Here is a 20499-nt window from a genome sequence, read left to right on the forward strand (position 1 = left end):
CCGCCCTCACCCCGCTCCGGTTGCCACTCCCACTTCCTCCCCTCCCCGTGGCCATCATTCTGTGTCACACAGAAGCCCTTTGCCTGACTGCTGTGCCCTCTAGCTGCCACGCCACCTCTCCTTGTTTTTTACACCAAACTCCAGGCAGTGGGACCTGCACCCTCTGTCCCCAAGTCTGTTCCCCACCGGTCCTTGTATCTCAACTCTGACTGAGCTACTATAATTTAATAAACGGGGAAAAGAAGGCTGTGACTCGCCCTCGGCGGCCTTTCATGGTCCCCCACGCCTGATTCACATCCTCTTTCTTGCAAATCTGAAGAGAGCTTGGTGCCTACAGCTTCTAGAGGAAGGCTGCCCCCAAGAGAACGAGCAGGGCTGGTCAGGACCTGCTTCTTTGCTTGTGTGACTTCCTGAAGTTACAGTCCCCAGAAGCCCTGCGCACTTAAGGTGCAGCCCATTCCACCCTAGAGCCCCTCCCTACCAGGTATATCCACACACACCTAGGACAGCACCTGTCGACCCAAGGGAGGCAGCTGCCCTTCTGCTCAGCAGTGGGGGCTGAACAGGTGAAAGGCGTCCCTACTGAGCCGCCCCCAACCCCCCCCATGTCCCATGGGACTTGGATAAAGAATGTCAGGAGACCAGAGGGCTGACATGGTGGTATCAGCTTCTAGGAAAGCAGAGAAACTTGTGTGCATGTCTGCCAAGCTCACAGCCCCCCAGGGAAGAGAGAATAGTAAGAGGGGAGAAGGAGGAAAGGGAGAGAATATGTGGCACCCCCCCCCCGCCCGCCAGGGGTGAGTGATGCAGGAAGCAGAGGCCAGGGCCCCCGGCGTGATGCCCTAGGGGCCTGAAGGTTAGTACTCGGCCTTGACCCCAGGGCTGACAACTTGTACACGTGGGTGCTTGGTTGTGAGTCTGTCCTGGCAAGAAGATGGGGTTGACTCCATGTTCCCACTGGGCAGACAGCCTAGGCACAGGCTTCTCAGGTCAGGGTGGGGCAGAGGAGGTGGGCTACAGTGTTGAGAGCTTCCTATGTGCCAAGCACTGTATTAGCTCCTTTAATCCTCACAGCGACATGGTAACTATAGTTAGCTCCATTTTACAGACCAGGACATGGAGGCCCAGGTGTGTTAGGCAACTTGACCCAGGTCGCCCAGCTAGTAAGTAGCAGAGTTGAGATCTGAACCCATTCCGTCTGCCCCCAGAGGGCGTAATCTTAAGCACCTCTCCGCTCCACTTTGTGTTGCTTTTCTTCAGGGGCCATAGCTCAGCAAATAATAGTTATACGTTCAATAATGTGATTAAGGCATCAACCCTGCCCGCTTTTCTCTACTGATTCCCCAGCACCTTGCGCACAATAGGTGCTCAGGATTAACACGAATGAAAGAGTGAGCTAATCAATCAGTCTCTGAATGAGACCTGCCCTTGGCCCTCCCTATGGGGACCAGGGCTCTTCCTGCTAGACTCAGCCAGCATCCCCATGAGTGCTGATGTTGCCATGGTGATAATAGGACCATCAGACCCTCTGCCTCGCCCAGGTGGCCTTGTCAGCTCTCTGGGTGTGACCCTTTCTGGCTGTTGGTCCTGGGAGTTTGTGATTTGTACTTGGCAGGAGGTCGGAGGTGAGACCCACACACAGATGTGTGAAAAGGAAGCACGCATGTGTTGGGGGGGCTGTCCTCGAGTCTGGCTGTGCATCAGTTGGGGGTATTTGCCTACACGTTCATTGGAGAAGATGCATAGGTTGGAAGAGGGGGTGTTCTATGTCCTGAGACAGAATCTGGGTTTGGGATGGGCAGGGTAGCCATCAGTGGGGTGACGGTGCTGGGTGGGGCATTCCAACTGAGTGCACCGGGGCAGACGCCCTACTTTCCAAAATGAAAACCAAGCATATTGTTCAGCAAAGGCCTTCTGGTTTGTGAATGATTTATAGGGAAAATCATGCAAAGATAAAAATTGAATCACATTCAGTTAAACATTTGATACGTCCCTTTGTTGGGAAGAATAAATTTATATGAAAATCTGGAATGATAGGACGGATGCTGGAGGTGGGAGGGCTGCCCGTGCCTGTGAGCACGGTGGGGGAGAGGGCAGGCCAGCAGCGGGCTCTCTGATCTTGTCCTTAAAAATCTTTAGAAAAAAATCCCTTTAGAGCTGAGGAAAGGGAAGAACAGGGAGATATAGCAGCTTCCATGGGCGATCCAGGTGTCCGCCTGTGTGTGTTCAAGACCTGGCATAAGTTCCCTCCTTTGGAATCAGTGTCTCTCCACCCCCTTCCCCAGGCCTGCCTGTCCTCCAAGGCCCGACCCAATTCAAACTGCACTTACTGAATACTTACTTTGTGTCATGAGCTGTTCTAAACATTATATATATATATATGTATATATATATATATATTCATACTCACTTAGTTCTCATAACCCTATGAGCTAGATCCATTATTATCCCCATTTTGCAGATAAGAAAACCAGGACACAGAGAGGTTAGGTGAGCTGCCCAAGGTCACACAGCTAAACAGTGATACAGGGAATCAATGCCACTTCGTCCATGAAGCTTTCCGTCTTTAAGCCTTCCCATGTGTGAACAGCCTGACTGCCGTGAACCCAGAGATGCCCCCTCACCAGGCTGCACACGCTGTAGAGTCAGAATCCCTGGCGCTCCACAACGCCAAGCTCCGGGCCTGGCCCAGGGGACTGCTGACTAAGTGGACAGATGGCAGCCATGAGTGAGTGTGTGGTTAATGAGGAAGAGAGGAGGGTGGAACTGGGAATTTCCCCGGGTAAAACCGGTGAGCTCCCAGCCTGGTGGGGAGGCTTCAAGGGCAGGACAGGGGCCCAGGAGGGCTGGGAGCAGCCTCCTTCAGGGATGCGCTCTCGACTGTGCGTCCCTCGCCGTCCAGGGGCCTTGAGGGGTCATTGTAGAAGACCTCCACCTTCTGGGGGCTTTTATCCTGGGTGGGGAGATGACGGAATAATGAACAGAACAGCAATTACTGCCTGTGGGGGTGGAGGGGCCAGCAGGAGAGGTGGGATTGCCTCCCGGGAGTGGGGGCTGGCACTGGGTGGGAGGAGGGGAATGGAAGTCGAGAGAGGAAGGTGCCCCTGAAAGACAAGCAGGCAGGAAGGCACACGGTGAGTTAGGGAACCTGAGGAAGCCACTGTGGCGGCACGGGGTGCCTGTAGGTGAGATCATAAAATGAGGTTGGCGGGGAAGAGAGGGTGGGACACGGGGGGGGGGGGCCTCTTTTTGAGCAAGGTCATTTGTCTATGAGTTTTGCTAGTACTTTACACACATAATTTAAATTGTAATAAGTACTTATATACTTGAAATTGAATTGTTTTAACTTATATTTATCATAAAAGGAAACTGCATCATTGTCATAAATAGAAAACTAGAATAGAACAGAACAGAACCATAAAGACAAGCACGAAGGAAACGAAACAAGGTCACCGCCTCAATCCGTTGGGGTGACTACACAAAACAACGCTGGCTGAGTGGCTTATAGACAACAGAAACGTGTTTCTCACAGCTCTAGGGCAGGGGGTGGGATCAGAGTGGCAGCCTGGAGCTCTGCAGGGTCCGAGACTAATCCCATTCTCTCCCAAAGGCCCCGCTCACTAATACCTTTGCTTTGGATGTTAGGGTTTCACCATCTGAGTTGTGGGAGGCATCGACTTTCAGACCATCCAAATTACCAGGTCCTCCTGGGCACTGCCCCCTCCAGAGGCTCTGAGCTGAAGCCCACTCTTTGTCACACAGGAAAGCAAGCAAGCATTAGAGGGGCATTGCCAACGTGTCAGCACCAAACCAAGATTTTCTCCCGATCCCTGGGAGTGAGTGGGCATGCTGCTCTCACCTGTGATTCCACGCCGCTCCTGCCTGGGCCGTGTACTCTCGTGTACTCCCGTGTGCTCCTGCGTACTCCAGAGCTCTTTCCCTTCCTCCTTGAGCATCCACATTAAGTTACCAACTCACCCTTAACTGCCAGAGAGGAGCCGTGGTCTCAGCCCCCGGTCCACCTCCTCTGTGGCCCAGTCACACCCAGAATGCTTCTCTCCCTTGCAGGGAACACCAACAGCATCTTTGCCCTGGACTACATCAGTGGAGCCCTGACCTTGAATGGTGTGCTGGACCGGGAGAACCCCCTGTACAGCCACGGCTTCATCCTGACTGTGAAGGTAAGAGCCAGGCCACCTCCATCCAGGTGGAGGGGATGCCCACACATGGTGCCAACCCCCAGCAGTGGCCAAGGTGGAGGTTCCCAGGAGGCACGTCACTTCTGCTCTCCCACCCTGTGCTGATGCCTGGGGCTCGTGCCAATGTGTATCAGGAGTAGGCCATGGCAGGGGCCTTGCTGGGCACATAGTAGGTGCTCATCTCATGGTCCTTACTGTTATCCATAATTTCAAGTTCTCTGCTGTAGCCAACTCCGATTCTTAAGTTTACCCCATTTCTGGGTTGGGTTCTTTTGTCCCATTTCTGATTTTCGCAGCTTCCCCGGGGTTGCTGCCTTGTTAGGAAACGTGGTGCAGTGGGGAAGGGTGGCCCCTGCAGTGGTCCCCACCCCGGAAGTTGTGGTAGAGCCACAGCCCCGCCTCACACCCGCCCCCTGTAGAAACTGCCACTCATGGCCACTTTTAATTAAAATCAGTGAGTTGCTGAGCCATTCTCCAGGAAGCCCATTTAGGGCATGGATTCTGCATGGGCTACAGGGGTCGTCCCCAGCACCAGCCATCAATTGAGGGGCAGGGGTGGGGCAAAGACTGAGGAGAGGAGCTCTGGGGAAGGAGGCCCTTCCAGTGGTGTGGGGAGGATGTTGCAGCCCAACCTGCTTCTCTTAACTGCCCTCCTTGACCTTGAGAGGGCCTAAGGCAATGGGTTCAGTAGCCCCCTCTCACCCACTGCCTCCTTCCTCTCCACCTGATGTGCATGTGTCGGCCAGTGGGGAAAGGGCGTGCTCCCACCGCCTCTCCACCACCCAGCACCAAACCTGTGGGCCCCCCTCAGCCTTCCTTCCCACAGAGCAGCAGTGGCAATGGGAGAGAGCTACTGCCTAGTCCCATTGCAGCCACCACTCCCCTGGGGGACCCTGAACTCAGTTGTTCATTTTTACACAAAGTATTAGGGTGATTTCCCAAACTCAGCTGTGAGTCTAAATCCCCTGGGGAGCTGGTGAAACATACCTAGTCCTGGGCCTCTTGCCCAGAGGGGCTGGTTCAGAGGTGGAGGTGGGAATGGGTGTTTCAGAACCTGACGGCTGCAGTTGGGAGGCTGGGCACCCAGGTACTTAAGTCCATCTGTTCCTGAGTCTGGTCCAGACCTTCACGGTGCCTGGCACAGTGTTCAGGCTGTGACAGATACTGAATTAAGTCTTGATTACCTGCTAACACAAACATTCTTGGCCTCAGTTTTATTATCTGCCAAATTGCATAAAGACTCTTACTTTGTCCCTCAATGAGCTCCTAAATCTGTCTTGCCCTCCCTATCCCACCTCAGCCCCTTGGTTCTAGAATCCTACTGCCTAAGCTTGATACCTACTCTGGCTGTGCATCTTTATACAAGTTACTTAACCTCTCTGAGCCTCAGTTTTCTCATTGGTAAATGGGGATCAGTAGAATGGGAATGCTATGATAGACTCTTCCTCCTGGGGTTGTGGTGAGGATGAGGTGAGGGCACAGCAGTGCCATAGAGCGCCATGGCTGGCACTGAGAAAGCCCAGGTAAATGAAAGCTATTGGTGTGGTCAAAGCTGCCTTCAGCCTGAAGCATCCGTCCTCTATCTGCAGGGCACAGAGCTGAATGATGACCGCACCCCGTCCGACGCCACAGTCACCACAACCTTCAACATCCTGGTTATTGACATCAATGACAATGCCCCAGAGTTCAACAGCTCCGAGTACAGCGTGGCCATCACTGAGCTGGCACAGGTTGGCTTCGCCCTCCCCCTCTTCATCCAGGTGGTGGACAAGGACGAGGTAAGTCCCTGGGACCCGCGGCCCATCTAGACCTTCCACCCTGCCTGCGCTGTGCGACCCTGGGAAAATCCCTAGTTATCTCTGTGCTTGCAGGTCCCCATCTGTAAAACAAACAAACATCCCCTCCCCTGCTGTGTTCTGAGGATAAATAAGGCTGCAAAAACCATCGTCTCTAACTTGTGGATTACATCCCACAACCTGCAAAAACACTTGAGTACATACCTCCAATGTGGAGTAATTTATTCAGAAGCTATATACATGATCATTCTACTAATCTCGTATAGATGCACTAGAAAACGTACACCCAAAAAGTAGAAATTTTAGAAGACAGAGGCTCTTGTATAAATAATGACCTTGGAAGAATGTCCTATCCCTGCTTTCAGGGTAATAACGGCTCCTCCTCTTTCATGCGAGGAGTCGGTGTGCTCAGTGGGGACCTGGGCTGTAAGGGGACTGCACGGGGCTCTGGGACGCCCGTATCCCCTGCCCAAGGGCCTGCCTGGCGGAGGCCAGTCTCAGAAAGAGGGGCAGGAGCCTCTAGTGAGGGCGAGGTCCAGAGGGGCAGGAGGGAGGAGGCTCTGGGGCGGGGCCTGTGTCATCAGTGATGGGCCAGGCCTGGATCAGACAGGCTTCTATATGAGTGGGACCCTCTCAGCCCGCCTCCTCCCCCAGTTCCTTCTTGCGCCCCATGTCCCCTGCCCATTATAGCCACAAGGGTCCACAGGACTTCTATTTATCACCGCCGCTCCCCTGGCCCACTCTGATCAGGAATTTCCTCAGGCTTCCCAGCCCGAGGTCCTTCTCTGCAATCACTCCTCACTCAGGGCTCCCGCACTGGCCTTGCTCCAGGCCCAGCTTTCTCCTTGCTCCTCCTGCCCCATCCACCCTGACTGCTCTGCACACCACCCAGCATGCCCACCCAGGAGCCCTTCCTCCCACAGCCCTTTCCTCTCCCACCAGCTTCTCTCACCAGCCCATGGTCCCCCACGAGGTCTCAGGGCCACCAGGGCAGGTCATTCCCTGTGTGTGCGCGCGTGTGTGTGTGCACATGCCTCCACCCCCTGCTAGTCATTTCAGATTCATCTGTCTGAAGAACTAAAGTATGTACTGAGTGCCTGCCGTTTACAAGGATCTACATGTGGCCCCTTAAGGGAGACCAGGAAGGCTAACCCAGGTCTCTGTGCCAAGGACCCAAGTGTGTTTACACAAAAGCAGTATGAACCTTTCAAATCACATACAAAAATGTAGAAAGTTTAAAGGGTGGAGATAAACAGAAAGAACAACAGCCCGAGAGAACAGAGGCGCTGGAAGCGGAGTGTGTGTCCCGAGTCCAGTGACGTGTGCAGTGAGGGCTCCAGAGCTGGGCTAAGGAAGGGGGCGTGGGGGTGGGGGATCAGGAAAGGTTCTCTGGCAAGAGGTGGACTAGCGCTGAGCCCTGGGGCGTGAATCAGATCAGGAAAAGGAGTGCAGGAGGGGTGGCCGGTGGGCAGCGGCCCACAGAGAGTCCCAGAGGGAGAAACCTGCAAGTGGACAGAGGGAGCAGGTGGTGACTCCTGCGACTGATGCAGGGTTTGTGCAGCGGGCTGGTGAGAAGGTCGGCTGGACTCAGGCCTGGAGGGCCTTGAAGGGCCTTGAATGCCAGGCTGGGAATTTGGGTTTGCCATTGAGGCAACCCAGAGGGGAGGCAGCGTGTGGAGTGGTTCACGGCCCAAGCTCTGGAGTCCGATGGGGCCATTTGCTAGGTCTGTGACCTTGGGGGAGTCAGTGACCCTTCCTAAGCCTCACTTCACTCATCTGTGTTAAAAAGACATAAGAGGAAAATGTGTCTGTTTCTATTGCAGCAACAAATTAGCACTGACACAGAAGTTTATTTCTAAGACTGCTTGTCTGGCATGGGATGGGGGGACCCTCTCTGTAGCCACTCAGGTGCACACTGCAGTTCCATTGGTCCCCGCAGCAGGGAGGAGACGGCAGGAAGTTAAACACCAGCTCCTCTCTGCTAAGTTCCAGAGTGAGCCCATTGGCCAGAACTAGCTACATGCCCCACCTTGCTGCCAGGAGGCTGCAAAATGTGGGAAAGCAACTATGTGTTTGCCACAGGGGAGATCAACAGGGATATGGTGGGGAGGAGATCCCATGATTGGTACATAGAGCCTAGTGTGAAAGTACCTGCCACACACAGGTGTTAACCAGAGGGGACCAGGGGGCATCACCACCAGCAGGGCCTGAACGCCCAGGGCCCTGCTCACAGTGACTGATTGAGGGATTTGTCTCAGGCCGTCTTTGCCGGACACCTGTCTGAAGCGTCTACAGGAATGCCGAGGGGTGTCTGGGCACAGGCTGCCCCACCCAGGCACAGGCATCAGCACGCCTGCTGTAGACGCGGAGTCCAGCACCGCCAGCGGCCATTCCGCTGTTGCCCCCAGGTAGCTGGCCAGTGTCTCCGACAGTGGAGGACCAGCCTCCTCCCATAGGGCTCCTCTTGACTCCGGGGCACAGGGAGGTGCAGGAAGAGACCTGCCCTCAGGGAGCGGTGGCCCCGAGGAATGACTGCCTCACCCTAAGGTTATCTGGCTCGCATCCAGGCTCCCAACAGGACTGCGCCCAAACCACCCGGATGTGGTCCTGGGCTGCTTCCGAAATTGCTTTCTAAATGGCTCTGCTCTTTCCCATGTCTTCTCCACTCTCCAAAACTCCAGAGGGGTTCTGATCTGGACAGGTAACAGCTCCCAAGGCCCAGTCTTGGGTGCTGAGGGTCGAGCCCCAGGTTCCTGCTGGGGTGTCAGCCACATCACCAGCAGGAACGGAAAAGACAGATGCCACCAACACTGAGCACAGCCGAGCATCCAGAATCTGGGGAAAACTCAAAGAGAAATCAGGCAACTTTCGTAACAGATTTTTTTTAATTGTCATTTCTTCCTGTTTCCTTTCTGATGGGAGAATACGTCCATAGGGATTTGTGTCTCAGTTGAAGGTGACTCCAGATTTGCCAAGTGTGGCAGAAAAATGTGTTCATTGAGCAAACCTGGAGGAAGAAAGGGGGCATGAGGAGAGGCGACATCGCTTTGTCACAGACCCTACAGAACCGTGTGATTCTCCCTGGCACTGCCCTGACTGTGATTTTGCATTATCGGTGTGTTATCCTAACAGTGTGTCTCCTGATGAGCAAATGAGCCACGGGCAGGGGCAGGCCTGCCTTTGCTGCCAGTGTGGCCCGGAGCCTCACACTCTGTGTGGCACCTGCAAGGCAGTACAGAAACACGGACTGGTGGAGCTAGTGCGTGATTCGATGGTGCGGTGATCCAAACTGACCGTCTGTCGGTCAGGGCTCTTGGGCTGAAGCCCAGTTCCCGCTGAGTGTGTGTGGGAAGGTGACCCCAAATGTCCATTGTGGAGCAGTAGAGGGTGCTGATGGAAAACAGAAAGGGCAGCATTTTGTAGCCATCATACCTAAGAAGGATGCCAACCTAATTCACAAAGACTAGACGACGCCTGCCATCCTCTCCAGATCTAGAATTCCACTCCGTTTCTTGCTGAATCTTAGGCTCTGCCAGACCATTCCAACCAACAAAGGTGCTTGAAAGAGGCCCTTTCTATCTCCCAAGGACTCCATCCTCATTGTCAAGTCTCTGGGAGTAATTTCTTCTCATTTGCCCGGGTATAGAAAACTCGCAGAGGCCAGAAAAGGAAGGGACTGGGTGGGCTGAAACCAACAACAACCCATTTGCACTGTGTGACAGCTGAGATGCAAATAGATGGTTGTAATGCAAATCACACCGAAAAAATCTCCAGGCGAAGGCCCCAGGAGTCAGCCTTGGCGTGGGAGCTCATCTCCGAGTTTCAAATGAAAGGCTGTGGCAGCTTCATTCCCCGGCGCCCGGCTGCTGGGCGGAGGCTTGTCTCTTCCTCGGAGCTCCGGGAAGCTACGGGAGGCAGGCAGGGCTCTGCTTCACTCGGATTCCACCCTATCCTCACCCCCCCCAGCCCGAGACACGCTCTTTGTGTTTTCTCCACTTAGTTAACTTTTCCTCTCCCAATCTTGCCTGTACCCTCCCAGTCCTACCTGTAGCAGAGCCAGCAGCCCCAGGGGTGATTAGGATGTTTGGAATGTTTGGAATGTTCTGTTCCACTGTTCCCAAAACCTGCTCCCCTTTGGAAGTGAGTGGATTATGAGAGAGGCTGGGGGGCAGGTGGGGGGGACCGTGCCTCTGGCTGCTTTACTAATTCCGGCAACAGGTTTGTTTTTAAATACTGCTTTTGCACTGTGCACGACCCCTCCCAACTGACTCAGCTAAAAGTGGACAGTTCCTCTCACCTGCCTGCCAATCAGGAGCAGCACCCTTGGTGTACATCGCATCTTTCTTCTCAAGAGCTGGGAGCATTTGATCCGCTTTATTTCTGCCTCGTCTCTGACCCACGGCTTCTTAGAACATATTTGCCATTGTCCTAGAGGACACTTTTGCAGAGGGACAGGGTTGTGGTCGGGGGGTGGGGGGTGCCAGTATTCCCCCATAGACGCCTGTACCGCCTGGTTCTGGCTGCTTCTGGAAACTGGAATCGTTTCAGAGCAGCCTTCAGACTTCACTGATTTGCCTCCCACCACCAGTCTGAGGGACTGTGTGCAAATGTGCCCAGGTTGTGGGGATTATGCATTCATTCACTCAACAGTCATTGCACACCTACTCTGTGCTGCACGCTGAGGAGACAGTGCTGAAGACGAGGCCCCAGGCCTCCCTGAACTCCTTTGTCTCCCCGGTGGGGAAGCCGGAAGAATAAGTACTGGTACTTATCACTGCAGGTGGGTGTGAACATCAAGAAGTCAATAGACAGGGTGAGTGATGGGCTGGGGAAGGGGACCATCAACTCAGCGGCACAAAAATGCCTTCCGAGGAGGTGCCGGGAGAGCAGGGGCTCCACGGTGCAGAGGCAGCCAGTCAGCGCTGCGGAGGGAGAAGACCCGCAGTGAGTGTACCCCAGCAAGGGCAGAGGTCCCCGGAAATGGCCTGGCATTTTCAGGGAGCAGAAAAGTAGGAGCGAGGCTGCGGTCATCCACAGGCACCGGGCCAGGCCTTGCCAGCCACGGGAAGGTCTTTCTGTTATTCTGAGCCCAGTGGGGAGTGAAGGAGCTGACTTGTTCTGAGAAATCTTTCTTATGAAGCCATCTGATTGCTGTGTGGAAAGTGGCCTGTCAGGGACCGAGGGGGAAAGCAGGGAAAGGCAATAAAGCACCCCCCTACACAGAGCTCTCCCACCTCCCCTGACCACCGGTTCCAGTTGGCAGGTGCCTTCCAGCATCTACCTTGAGGCTCTCTTGCAGTTGAGCCATTTTCTTCTTAAGTTGTTTGCAAGAAACCGAGAACCCCAGTCCCTTATACTGAAACCTGAAAAGTCTGATAGAAACTGCCTTCAGAACTCTTCCCAGTAGGACACCGAGTGGCCTGGTCCCACCGCAGCTCTGCTCCTCACCCGCAGAGTGATTCCAGGCGTCAGGTCCCCACTCTGTGCCTCCGTGTCCACCTCTGGAAAACCATGCATGGGACCAGTCATTCTTCGTTAAGATACACACCCTAATATTCTCTACGTCCAGGAGGACCTGGGTGCGGACGGGAGGGTGCCACCCGAGCTTCCGTATTCTCTCCCGCCCCTGACCTAGGCTCATCCTCCCTTCCCTCAACTCGCTCCATCTGCCTCTGCTCCCCACTCTGGGCAGAGAGGCCTGGCACCTCCAGAGCCTCACCCCACCTTTCCCAGCCCACCATGTGCATATTTATTTGGTACCACAAGTTAGGGAGAGAGAGGTAGCTGGGTGGTTAAAAACAAGGGCTTTGAAGCCAGACTGCCTGGGTTCAAATCCTGGCTCTACCGATTTTGGTCTGGAGGACCTTAGAGAACTTACTTATTCTCTCTGATTCCATTTTCTTGTCTGCAGAATGGAGACAATAATAGTACCTGCCTCACAAAGCTCTTATGAGGATTAAATAAGTTAATACGTGTTTTTAGAAAGGCGCCTAGCCTATAAAAAGCACTCTAACTTTTAGCTGTTTTCTATTATCTTCAGCCCTGAGAGGTATGTGTATTACTGTGTCCTTGCCAGAGAGGAGGAAGTTGGGGCTCAGAGAGGTTAAGAGGCTTCCCCAAGGCCACACAAACAACGGGTCTCAGAGCTTGCCCTTGAACTCTCAATCTTGTGCTTCCTGCATGTATTGCAAGTCTCCCCAGTTGCGGCCATGGCTCCCCACTCTTCTCAAAGTTTTGGTCCCACCCCCCGGGTGGGCCTCCCACCTTCAGCATGGCTGGTGGGAGGGATCGGGGAAGGCGAGGCAAGGAGGGGGCGCCTGCACTGCAGAGGCGAACAGAGACACAACCGTCGGGACCTGATTCCTATTTCAGGCAGGAGATGACATGATTCATTTGTTTGAGGGGCAAAGAAAAAAACAGAGAGAATTACCCACCTCCCCAAGGAGAAAACATCGCCAAATAAATAAATAAAAGAAAGCCAATGATGGGAGGAAAGGCCACACTCCAGAATGCTGGGTTCATTTGCAGGGATGGGGAGCCGGAGCGGGACAGTGGGGAGGGAGACTGTTCTCGTTCCCCTGCTAGTCTCGGCACGATTTTTATCCATCCGCCCTCATTTTCCATTCCACATGTGGCCCAGGCCTGTCACAGAGCCCAGCCCGCAACCTTGTATTTATTTAAATTTATTTTTGTATCTGTTCCTGTTAGTCAGTGTGTCCAGCCTGCAGTTTCTCTGACTCCTCGCCTCGTGCAGCCCTCAAGGTTGTGTGGCTACAGGGCCCGAGGGCCCCTCCCAGGCTTCCCTTTGGTCCGGGGCTTCATGGCCCAGGCGTGGGGGGGCCCACTGAACCCCCAGGGCATCTGTGACCCTGGGTGGAGGAAACTCTGCCTCTTTATTTTCACTGACCTCTATCCGAACTTGAGCACGCCCTTTAATTATGAAAAATGAAACAAACCACAGTGGCATTAGTGGTACCTGTGACTTTGACCCCAAGAGAAATCTCAGATATTTTCACATTCATATTACACTTGTCCCAGCGATCTCAAAATGTCATTTATATTCACCGTGACTTTGAAATTACAGCATATATTAGACCCACTGCCAAATCTTACTGTTTAATGTAATAAAAGGCACATAATTCTATCATAATACCCTTTTAAACTACTTTGATGATTGTAATTCAAAATAGTTAGTTGACTTGGTGGTCCCACATATTTTATTTTATGCAACTAAAACTGGTAGTCTGAGAGGGGCCCTGGGCTCCCCACACTGTCGGAGGGGTCCAGGCACACAAAAGTGAAACCACCTCTTTAATCCCTGTGCTCGCCGACTGCCACCCCTCAGCCCAGCTCCCTCCTTCCATGTTTGTCCTGGAGCCGACACCTCCCTGGTTCTGAGCTGGGGACCTGGGCCACAGCTCTGCGTGGGGCGGGGTTGGGGTGAGGTGGGGTCAGAGCAGGGGGGCTCCCTGCCGCACGTTCAGCTGAGGGTCTACTTTCCAGTTCTGGACCCTCAGGCCACTGTTCAGCTGGGCCCCATAAGTTCATCATGAGCACCCAGTTTTTAGTAGAGACCCAGGAAATGTGCACCCCTGCCACCCGAGGGCCTGAAATTCTTCCAACCTGCTGATCAGATGACCCAGGCACAGACCTCCACCTTCCTGTTTTTCCAAAGCGATTTGAACTAGAAACCAAACTCCGGAAGCAGTGGAGAGAGGTGGGGGGGGGGGTCGGAAGGGCTGGCTGGCTGCCAGCGCCCACGGAGGCAGATGCAGCTTCCCGCTCTCTCTTTGGATGCGCGATTGCCCAATTATCCAGACCCTTCTTTCCCCTCCATTAGGGAGGTAACAGGGTTCTGGCTGGAAATCACCCACCTCCCACTGAATCCTCCAGCAAGAGTAAGGGAAGCGACCGCAATGCCTCTAACATTCTGTGCCTCTCACCGCATAAAGTAAAGCTGAGAGGAGGTAGGGGCTGAGGGCTCTGGTCTAGGAAGCAACCAAGGTAAGGCACATGGAGGTGTGAGGTCGGTATTGCCTCGTCCCGTACCCCAGCCAGAGTGCCCATCCTGGCTGCTCCCGTTTGTAAGAGGTTCTCTGGTGGTTTTGTTCCATAGCAGGGGTTGTGTCCGTCCGGAGTGATACCAGCACAGCTGGTACCTGGAATTCATGGTTCCTGGGTGAGCATCTCTGCCCCTTCGTCCCCATGCTCCTCCTGCCCTGGCAGAGGGCAGGGGTTCATTTGCAAGCCCTCTATTGTCTCACAGTGTCCTCAGCTCACATTTCTAGGGTTTCTCCCCCAAGATGAGGCTCTCGGGGAAAATATAAACATTGGTCCACTTCAAAGCAAAGCTGCTCTGGAAGGGAAGGGGGGGAGCAGGGCAGCCCTGCCTGTGCTTTTCCCATTAATTTCTCCCCAGCTGCCTTCGCTGAGGTTCTTATTAGGACGGAGATGATTATGAGGATTTTTCTGTGCGTGGCTGCGTCCCATGGTGTGATTCCTCTCATCGTGCTGAGCTCCAGCCTCCCTGAGGACCAGAGGGTGTCCTCAGCATGATCAGACACCTCCTAATTTAGTCCCATCCGTAAATCTAATTAGCATGCTGTTTACAGCAGGCACCGCCACCCCGGCAGGGTGAGAGGCAGGCAGGGCCGGCTTCGGCAGCTGCAGCGCCAGGGCCCATTCCTCGCCCGCTCCCTGCCCCAGTGCCCGAGGCCCAGGCCACTCCAGCCACTGGAGGTCCGCTTCCGTGTGGGGTTTGGAGAACCTGTCCTCTTCCACCCAGCTCCCCAGTGGCAGTCTCCTTCCCCACGCCCACCACCACCCACGCTCGTGAGCAGGACAGGCATGGACGGGAGACAGTGGGTACCGTTTTATCACAGGAAGCACACTCCCTAAACGCAGCGGCTGGTCTTCCCCGCTGGGAGCACAGCAGAACTAACAAACTTTATTCTCTGTCTCTCTCCCTCTCTCCATCACCTCTGGGCTGGTCCGCGCCCACTGTGGTGCCCCTTCACCACGGGCGCTAGTGAGCCCAGTCTCGGCCTGGAAGGTGGCCGCGTCTTCCTCTCACACTCCCCCACCTGTCCCACCCGCCACCTCTCACAGTGCCCTTAACAGCCACGGGTGGTGTGTCTTGTTTGTCCCGCTGTCTCAAAGGGTCAGGCTAAGCACAGCTCAACTGGGAGTTGTGCTTAGTGTCTCACCCCATCACTGTGACCATGGGCCGGGAAACAACCTAACCAACAAGGGACAGGGACTGAAGAGTCAGTCCCACTGGGCAGCTGTGGGGAGGGTGGGCCACCAGGGAGGGCACAGAGCCTCCTCCCCAGAGCCAGCGCCCAGTCCTGCTCTCCCGGACTCCTGCTGACTCCGTGTCCTGGAAGGGGACGTCAGTCCAGGGGTACGGCGGGAGGGGCAAGGGGCCTTTCCAGCAAGGCAAGGTTTCACGTCACCCCACCCACGCAGGCAGACCTTCCCTTCTCCCTCTCCGGGCCTCGGTTTCTGCATCTGCTGCCCACTTCATTCAAAAAAGGAATTTTCAAAATCAGGGATGTCGCATGTTTACACCGGGTTAGCCAGTGCAGAGCACGGTTCGCCCCCCTCCGCCCTGACGTCCAGGCGTGAGCCCTGAGTCTAGTGCAGCCGGGCAGATATCTCTGCTCTTCTCGCGTGAGCAGAACTGGGCTGAAAGAGGAACCTTGGGCACAGAGTCACAGAGCAGGGCCGAAGACGCGCCGTGACAGGGGCACGCGCAGGGCAGTGGGCACCTGAGGCAGCAGAAAGTATGAGATGCTCTAGAGGGACTCATGCACTGAGTGGGAATTTCTTCATTAGTTCATTCACTCAATAAATATTTGCTGAGAAACTACTATAATCTGGATGGGGTTCTAGGTACCATCCATAAGTGAACACAACAGCCCAAGCCCGGCCCTCAGGCGGCTTCCATTCCAGTGGTGGAGGACTGAAGAAACAAACGAGCTCCGGCCTGTGTGGCTCAGTTGGTCGGAGCACCGTCCTGTAGCCAGAAGGTTGTGAGTTCAATTCCCGGTCAGGTCACATATCCAGGTTACGGGTTTGATCCCCAGCCCAGGCGCGTACTGTCCCCGGTCTGGATGTGTATGAGAGGCAACCAGTTGATGTTTGCCTGTCACATTAATGTTTCTCTCTCTCCCTCCTTCTCTCCCTTCCTCACTATAAACAATGGGGGAAAAAACGTCTTTGGATGAAGATTTTTAAAAAAGAGTTTAAGGACCCAATGAGTAACTAAATGTATATTGTGGGCAAGTGCAGATGAGAGCCGTGGGAAGAAAGACAGCAGGGCAGGGGGTTGAAGGACGTGCTGGGAGGGGGCGGGGGTCCGAGGAGGCCCCCCGATGGCTGGCATTGGAGGAGAGCCCTCGGTGAGGTGGGGAGCGAGCCACGTGGGTATTTGGAGGGGGGGCACCCTATGCAGCAAGCACGGCGGCTGTGAGGCAGGAGCTCACCTGCTCCGCAGATGAGGAAGAGGAGGCTTGTCAGGGCCAGGTGTTCACAGGAGTGAGGGAGGAAGCTGCCTGGGGCCGGGGTTAGGGGGGCGGGTAGTGACCAGGGAGCGAGTGACTTGATTTGACTGAACTTTCAAAGGGATACTCCGTGTAAGCAACCCGAATGGCAACCAACTGATGGGCGGGCAGAACCAGGTGCTGTGTCTCTGCACAGTGCAGTCTCACTGAGCCACTGTAACAGAGAAGTTGAGTAGAGACACGCCTCCGATGAACCCAGAAAACACTGTGTCCGGGAAAAGAAGCGGGACTCAAAAGGCCACATCATGTATAATTTTATTTATACGAAATGTCCAGGCCAATCCACAGAGGCAGAAATCAGGTTAGTGACTGCAGGGACCAGGGAGGACAGCCATGCATGGGTTGGGGGCTTCCTTTTGGAGGGATGAAAATGTTTGGGGGTCAGATAAAGGTGGTAGTTGCACAATATCCTGAATACACTAAAAACCCCTGAATTGTATGCGTCAGGAGGGTTAAAACAGTGAATTTTCTAACAAATTTGTTGAGAAGAACTCTGGCTGCCCGGGGTGAATGGACAACACGGGGACGGCCAAGACTGGGAGGTGAGGACAGTAACTGGAGGTGCGGCGGAGGACTAGGAAGTGGTCTCAAAGGCAGAGTCACTAGGATTTGCTGAGGTGTGTTCGGGGGAGGGGAGGGCAGGGGCTGAACAGTCAGCGAAAGGTGGAATTCACAGGCTAGCTCTCGGCATATTATGTGTGACTGGTTAGAGATCCAAATGGAAGCACCAGGAAGGCAGAGGGGTGAGCTGGTAAGTGTCCAACAGACAACTCTGGGTGCGGGGAGGGGTTCCTCGTTGGTAGCATTTGGTGATTTCTGTGACCAAGATACACCTACTGTGGCCGAACTCAGGCAACCCATGTGACTGGCTCTCCCAGATTCTGCAAATCCAACGAGAGTCTCTGAGAGCCAAGGAGGCTCCAGCCACCACTCTGTGGCTCTGGCTGAAGCAGGAAATATGAGCGTCGCCGGGCCAACATCTGGATGGTATTTAAAGCCACATGTCTGGCTGGGCTCACCTGCAAGTGGGTGTGGGTGGGGCGGAGAGCAGGGCTCAGGGCCGGGGCTGAGCAGCCTCGGGGCTCCCCAGTGTTACGGGAGGGGAGGATGGGCCAGTAAAGACACCAAGAAGGAGCCAGCCCTGAGGCAGGTGAGGACTAAGAGTGAGCACAGGGGTAGGGGACGGGCTGGGGGGCAGGGGGTGCTCTCAACAGAGAAAGGGGCAGGACTCCGAAGGGGAAGGAGGAGGCGTACCCTAACTTCAGTTAATTAGCATTTGAATATTTGTTTACTTTTCTGTTTTTAAGGTAATGACCCTTAATTGCCCTCATTAGGGAATGTCCAAATTCATTAACATTTACAGAGCCGGCCTATCAGGCTTTGTAAAAAAAAAAAAAATCCACTTGACTCTCTTCTCCCTGTGTGTCTTAAAGCCCTTCCCTGGCACACCCATGGCTCAGTCCAGAGAGGGAAGCAGGACCCTCCTCCTCCCCCAGCTCTGGGGTCCCTGCGGATGAGCTAACTCAGTCCCATGCCCAGGGATGGGGCCGTGCTTAGGTAAGCAGACTGCTTAGCTGAAGTGAGAATCAAAGGATCTCAAAAGCACTATGCAAGTGAAGACAGCCAGTCTCAAACGCTGCGTGACTGCATGGCACTCTCAAAAAGACGCAACTGTAGTGACAGAGGACCAGGGCTTGGGGAGCCACAGGGTGAGTGAGGGGCACAGCACAGGGGGGTCCTTGGGGTTCTTGGACTGCTCTGTGTCCTAGTTGTGATGAGGGTAATATGAATCTGTGTTAAAATCCATAGAACTGTATACCCCAAAACGTCTATTTCACTGCCTGTTAATTATAAAAATGATGACTTATTGAAGACCTCTCCAGTAACCCCCCAAAAAGAGATGAAGTGAAAGGCGCCAGCACACATAGCACCTCTGGTGGACTTTTCTACTCAGCAGCGTCCTGTCTCACTGCTATTTAATTCTGCGGGTTTGTGACACACACCCTACTGTAAAGCCAGAGCGGGGGTTGGCGGTGGGCTGCAGGGCCTTGAGTGCCGTGGCAAGTCTGAACCTAATTCAGCAGGCAGTTGGGAGCCACTGAAGGATCTTGAGCATGAGTGATGCCCTCAGAGCTGTGCTTTAGGCTGACTAATCTGAACACCAGGAGAAACGAGACCGTGACCGAGGGTGATGACAGACAGAATGCACAGGCAGGGACTGCCTGGGGGGCCTGTGGGAAAAAGCAGAGGCTGGAATAAGGCTAGAGTTTGGGATCCCAGAGAGGGGAGTGGCAGGCTGAGGAGGAAAAGAAGACGGGAGCTGCCACCATCTGCCACCGCTGTGCTGGGCAGTGGCCAGGTCTTGCTGGTTTCATCTTTGCTGCAATTTAGTTCCTCACCTGAGGGTCCTGCGCCCATCCTTGCCTCAGTCTCTTTATTTCTTTTTCTATTAGTTTCTCTTTTAATCTGATTCTCTCTCTTCCCTGCTCCCGCACTCCCTCCTTATCTCCAACTTCTGTCTGATTTTTTCTCGTAGCCACACATTCGCAGAACACACATGTAGCCCACTCATGCATGTAGCCCACTCATTCCTTTGTTACTGTGTGGCCAACACCCGTGCCTTGGGAGATGTGGAACGTGTTCAGTAGGGGGCGCTCTTTGCAGCTGTGTCCGGGTTTGACTCTGAGATGCCCAGTGGCAGCCGAGAGACATGCGGGGTTATCACCAGACATGGTCATCCATCTGCCTGGAGCCCAGTACTCTGCCTCAGCCCAGGATCCATTTCTTAGGGCACTTGTGGTGTCTTTGTTCATAGGGACCCAGATCTGGGCAGCTTCACCTGGCAGAGGGCCGGGAAGGGAAAGGAGATGAAATCTTTTTTTTTTTTTGGCTCCCAGGATCCCAGGTCTCCCAGGTTCATGGGCTCTAAACAGTCATGAGCTCTGTCCTCCAGGCCTCCCGAAGGCAGTCGGGTCCCTCATTTGGAAAGGCAGCCCAGAGAGGGCAGAGAGTTTACCTGAGGTCACGAAGCATGCCAGCTCGGGGGTCCCTCCGTCTCTCCCACCCCCTCTAGCCTCTCGGCCGCCCCCCTGCCACACAGAGGCGCAGGGAAGGCGGGCTGGCTGTGGGAGAGGCAGAGGAATACAAAGTGGTCGGATTAGCAGCAGGCGGTGTCCCCCTCCTGATTTCCATACGGCAGTCAGATTTCTTTGCCTGGTCACACATTTCTCTCTCTGTGGGAAGAGGGAAATAGTCTTAGCATGGCAAGTAGGCAGAGCCGGGCAGCCGCTGTGTACAAGACCCAGCTCTTAGCTCCATACCCCAGCCTGCCCGCTCCTCTGCCAGGGTCCCCTAGAGGTCCTGGGGAGAAAGCAGGGGGCTGGATGCCCCCTCGGCCAGCCATCGAGACTCATCCTCCTCCTGCAGGGACCCTGTGTCTCAGGTCACATGTTCCTTCCCAGACAGAAGGAGCCCCAGGGACAGGGAAGGACAATGCTGGGCTTGGAGCACACTGGGGTGCATACCCTTTTTCCTGCGTTTTGGACTCTCCTCCCTGCACTGCTGAGAACATTTGTGCCCCACCTTAGCCCCTGCCCCGGCCCCAGCACAAACCCCAGTGCAGAAGTCGACAGGACAGTGAAGGACGGGTTTGAAGCCAGGTGTGGGGCAGAGGTCCAGGTTGGCACATGCTGACTGGGATGGCCTTGAAGTTGGGAAAGGGGCTGCCTGTGTTGGGAGGTATGCCTGGGTTCCAAAGCAGGTCTGTGAGGAACGAATTGTTAAGCTTTCCACTTGGGGTACTGTGCCCTTCAAATAGGGGTGCAGGCAGGAGGGAAGAAGGGAAGGAAGAAGGGGGCCTGGCCTCACCCCTTTGGGATCTTGGCAGTGGGCGGGATGTGTTGCCCTTGAATTAAGCCCCATAAACCCCCCATGGACCCC

The 20499-nt window shown here is 54.6% G+C and overlaps 1 protein-coding gene across 1 annotated transcript in view; it reads left to right on the forward strand.

The window, feature by feature from the left end:
• The window catches only part of CDH23 (cadherin related 23), a 416092-nt gene that overhangs the window by 219031 nt on the left and 176562 nt on the right, over nucleotides 1-20499 (forward strand). The window contains exons 10-11 of the mRNA XM_053663874.1: nucleotides 4069-4181; nucleotides 5789-5977. Coding sequence (XP_053519849.1) covers nucleotides 4069-4181; nucleotides 5789-5977 — 302 coding nt within the window. The remainder of the gene's footprint in view (nucleotides 1-4068; nucleotides 4182-5788; nucleotides 5978-20499) is intronic.

Source organism: Artibeus jamaicensis, unplaced genomic scaffold (genome assembly GCF_021234435.1).
Source record: "Artibeus jamaicensis isolate MK-2021 breed Jamaican fruit bat unplaced genomic scaffold, CSHL_Jam_final contig_332, whole genome shotgun sequence".
Lineage (NCBI taxonomy): Eukaryota > Metazoa > Chordata > Mammalia > Chiroptera > Phyllostomidae > Artibeus > Artibeus jamaicensis.